This window comes from Stenella coeruleoalba, assembly GCF_951394435.1.
Source record: "Stenella coeruleoalba genome assembly, chromosome: 14".
Lineage (NCBI taxonomy): Eukaryota > Metazoa > Chordata > Mammalia > Artiodactyla > Delphinidae > Stenella > Stenella coeruleoalba.
Genome location: NC_137160.1, coordinates 66633619 through 66637566, shown reverse-complemented (window position 1 = coordinate 66637566; position 3948 = coordinate 66633619). Strand labels below are relative to the sequence as shown.

Here is a 3948-nt window from a genome sequence, read left to right as displayed (position 1 = left end):
ACAGAAACTTACGGAACCAGAGACCCAGAGCCACCACTGGGCGTCTCTGCCTCTGTCTTGCCTGTTCCTGCTTCTTTCTCACGCTGGCCTCCCTGTCTCTCGTGGGCCGTTGTCAGCTTCTGATTCCCACCCCCTGCAATGTCAGCCCCCAGAGGGGATGCAGTCCCCCGAGTGGGCGGTGTCCTTCGGGCTGGAGAGGAGGCGTGGAGGAGAGACCCATGGTGAGGTGGCCCAGAAAGGGTTTGGCTAGCGCTGCCCTGAGAGCGAGGGCAGGACTTGCCTTGTGTGGGTGGTTCTACTTCTGCCCTTGGGTCGAGGGGAGCAAAAGTCACCTTTCCTCCCTCTTTGCCTGTCGCTTTGGTAGGTATGGAACACAGGCCTCCTTGTCAGGCCCCTACCTGACCTCTGTGATGGGGAACAAAGCTGGGGAACGTGAGTTCTGGCAACTCCTCCGAGCCCCCGACACCCCCCTGCTGCAAGGTGAGTCTGGTGGCCAGCCCCCTCTGGACGTGTCCCCCAGCCCAGCCCTGTCCCAGCACTGAGGCTTTGTCGACTCACGCCAGCTTTCCCCTGAACCTTCCTGGGCCTCAGCCTCAGATAACCACTGATGCTCAAGTTTGCATATAATATATTTAACTGTATTCTGAAGAATTTTTATATACGTTATTGTGGCAACTCTAGGAAAGCAGATAGGCAAAAAATAAGAAAATTAAAATTGCTCGTAATCCACTACCCAGAAATAACTTCTTTTAACTTTTGGTGTATTTTCTTCCAGATAATTCTTAAAATATGTACGTTTGTTTTTTCATAGAAATGAAGCCATACTCTATAGCAGTGCTCTCTGATAGAAATAAAATGTGAGCCACATGTGTAACTCTAAATTCTGAAGTTGGTGAAAGTAACATTAATAATATATCTTATTTAGTCCAATACATCCAAAATATAATTCCAAGATGTGATCAATGCAAAATTATTAATGACATATTTTGCATGCCTGGTTTTTGTACTTTTCAAGTGCTCAGTAGCCACATGTGGCTGATGGCTGGCATATCGAATGGCACAGCTCTATATACTGTTTTGCAATTTATTTTTTTCAGCTGTAACATATTGTAGCCATCTTTCTATGTTGGTATATGTAGGTCTTCCCCTTTCTTTGTAATAGCCACATAGGATATCTCATTCAGCAGGGTGCTTTGGGCTGCAAGTAACAGAAATGTAATACAAACTAGTTTCCACGACATCCATTGGCTCATCCATTGGCTCATGTGACCAGATTCCAGTGGGAGCAAGGACTTCAGCCTCAGCCCCACATCCCTGTGACTCTCCTCCTCTCTTTGCTGGCTTCCTACCTCCAGAGAGGCTACTCTGTGTCTTCCTGGGGCTGCTCCCTTTTATGACTTGGGAAACTTGTCTCTGAAACCCCCAGCAAATGTCTCCTGGCATCCTGAAGGCGGACTTGGGACACAGGCGCGTTCCTGGACCCATCCCTGTTGCTAGGAGATGGCCCAGATTCTGCGCCCATCATTGGCTAGAGAGAAGGGACCATGGCAAGACTGGCTTAGGCCAATTAGGGCCCAGCCCTGGCGTGGAGTGGGATGAGTGGACCACAGCTTATCAACTCCTGCTGGACCTTTAGGGTGTCTCCAGTTTTAACTCTTATGCCCCAAGCTGTCATAAGCATCCCTGAGCCCAGTTACCAGACAGACTCTTAAGGGTCATCTGTCCCCACTCCTGCTACCTGAAACTTCTAGTGGGCATTTGCCATGGGCCGGGCATTGGGCCAATTGTTTTACAGAAGGTGGGACTTGCTGAGGGAGCCCAGTAAAAAGCATTCTCTTTTCCTGCCTGGCTTCTGGACAAATGGAGAAATAAAACCAAGAGGTGACAGATGGAGAGACCAGATCTGGCCTCTATTACTGAGAAAGACTGGACAGAGGAGGTAGCCGAGGGGGAGAGCCCAATGGACTCGGCCATGAGGCAGACATGGATGGTCGTGTCCTCTACCTACCCCCTTCGACTCCCACTCCAGCAGGAAGCCCACTCCCATGGGTAAAAAGGAGGGCCCGGTTGTTGATATCACTATTATCCTCATTTTAGAAATGGGAACACCAGCACTCAGGTTAAATAACCTGCCCAGAGTCACACCCCTAGTGAGTGCAGAGCTGGGGCTTGACCAAGGTGTCGTGCTGGAGCCTGGATTGTCCCTAGTGAGCAAAGGCTCACTTCACTCATGGTCCCCAGACCACACCGAGCAGGTCCCTCTTCCTGATGGCCCTTTGGGGGACTATGAAGACAGTGACCCTGCTGGTCAGGTGTTGTCAGGGTCTCTGGTTCTTTTGGCCCCATGTTGGTTTTCCGGCATGCTGTCCCATACCCTCCCACACCCTCTGGGGGTCCCCCACTGCAAAATGAGCCTGTGGGTCTCAGCGACCCTGAGGTCACAACTGAGTTCAGAGTCTCCAGACTGGCTCTGGACAGGCCCCCAGTCTCCCTCCACCAAGCCCTGAGCCCATCTTACAGACCGTGGCCTCAGGGCAGGGGTCCAGAAGGTGAGGTTGGTGGGGGGAACACTCCGCCCTGTTAACTCCCAGCCCACAATATTTCTGCAGGTATTGCTGACTACAGACCCAGGGATGGAGAAACCATCGAGCTGAGGCTGGTTGGCTGGTAGACCCCAGGCTCACCACCCCAGCTGCCTCCCACACTTCCTGGGCTTCTGCCCTCCCTCCAGACATCCCTGTAACAGGCACACGCCTGACCCTGCTGCCTCCTCTTGTGCACTTGTCCCCGGATCGCCACAGCCACCACCCCTGCGGGGGTCCTAAACTACCACCCACCCTGGAGCAGGGAGCCCAGCACCTTCCGCAGCAGGTCTGTCTGCCCAAGTCTGGCCCCACCTGGCCCCGCAGGTGTCCCATGAAGGCCACTCATAGGCTGGAGGGCGTGAGCATCTGACTCCTTGGCAGGAGGAGGCCACCGGCCACTGGCGTTGTGAGTACCGCTTGCTCTGGGATGGGGGTCCCGCAAGGAGAGCTCTGTGGCCCTGACCCTAGCTTTCCACTCTTTACTCCATCGGGGCTGCTGCCCCAGAGCCGACTGCGGCATAGCAGCTGGCGAGGGCTCTGCGGGGCTGCTGTCAGCCCACTTCCAAAATGATTAAAGAATTGATTGTGCACATGCCCCAGGGTCCTGATGTCTCATGCTTGGAGCCAGTGCGGGGGCTGGGAGCAGAGAAGGAGGAGAGAGGCCCGTGGGGAGCAGAGGAGGGGGGTAAGCATTCTCCTGGGTACAGGTGAGGGGTGCACAGGAACGGTGCTGGCGGTGGTGACGCTGATTACTGTTCAGGGAGTGTGTACTTGCTGGACGCTCTCTTGCACAACTCTGAGGTTGTTGATGTTTCTGTTTTCCTCTCTGCTTTACAGAGGGAGAGTGTCTGGTGGGGGGAGCGTGGCTTAGGAGACGACAGACCTGGCCTGGGGAGGCCTCCTGGTTCCTCCACTCAAACACTGAAAATCAGGGGCTTTCATGATTGTGTCGACTTAAAAAAACAAACAAAAAAAAAGCATAACATGAGAGTAGCGAGTTAAGTTTTCTTTGGGGCAAAATGAGGACTATAGCCCAGGAGACAGCATTTCAGATAGCTCTGAGAAACTGCTCTGAAGAGGTAGGGGAAGGGTCAGCACTATATATGATCTTAGCGAAGGGGGTACATGTGGTCAAACACACATTTGGGCAGAGATCTGCTGCTCGTCTCGTGAAGGTTACTGCTAGTCACCATTACTGCTAGGCTCCATTAATGATTTTAGTCCTTTTCTAGATAAGAGAGGATGCAAGAATTGGGCTCATAAAATCTTCTCCTAAAAATATCTGCCTGTTCTGCCTGTTTTTCCCAGAGGACAAAGTGCCTCATTCCTGATCTCCACCCTGAACTCCTTTCAGGGTGTGTCG

The 3948-nt window shown here is 52.7% G+C and overlaps 1 protein-coding gene across 6 annotated transcripts in view; it reads left to right on the top strand.

Annotated features, from left to right (window-relative positions):
- The window catches only part of TCN2 (transcobalamin 2), a 33364-nt gene extending 30128 nt beyond the window's left edge, over positions 1–3236 (top strand). For all 6 annotated transcript variants that reach the window (XM_079941896.1, XM_079941898.1, XM_079941895.1 and 3 more), the window contains 2 exons: positions 365–480; positions 2610–3236. In XM_079941896.1, coding sequence (XP_079798022.1) covers positions 365–480; positions 2610–2671 — 178 coding nt within the window. In that variant the 3' untranslated portion in view covers positions 2672–3236. The remainder of the gene's footprint in view (positions 1–364; positions 481–2609) is intronic.
- The last annotated feature ends 712 nt before the right edge of the window (positions 3237–3948 follow it).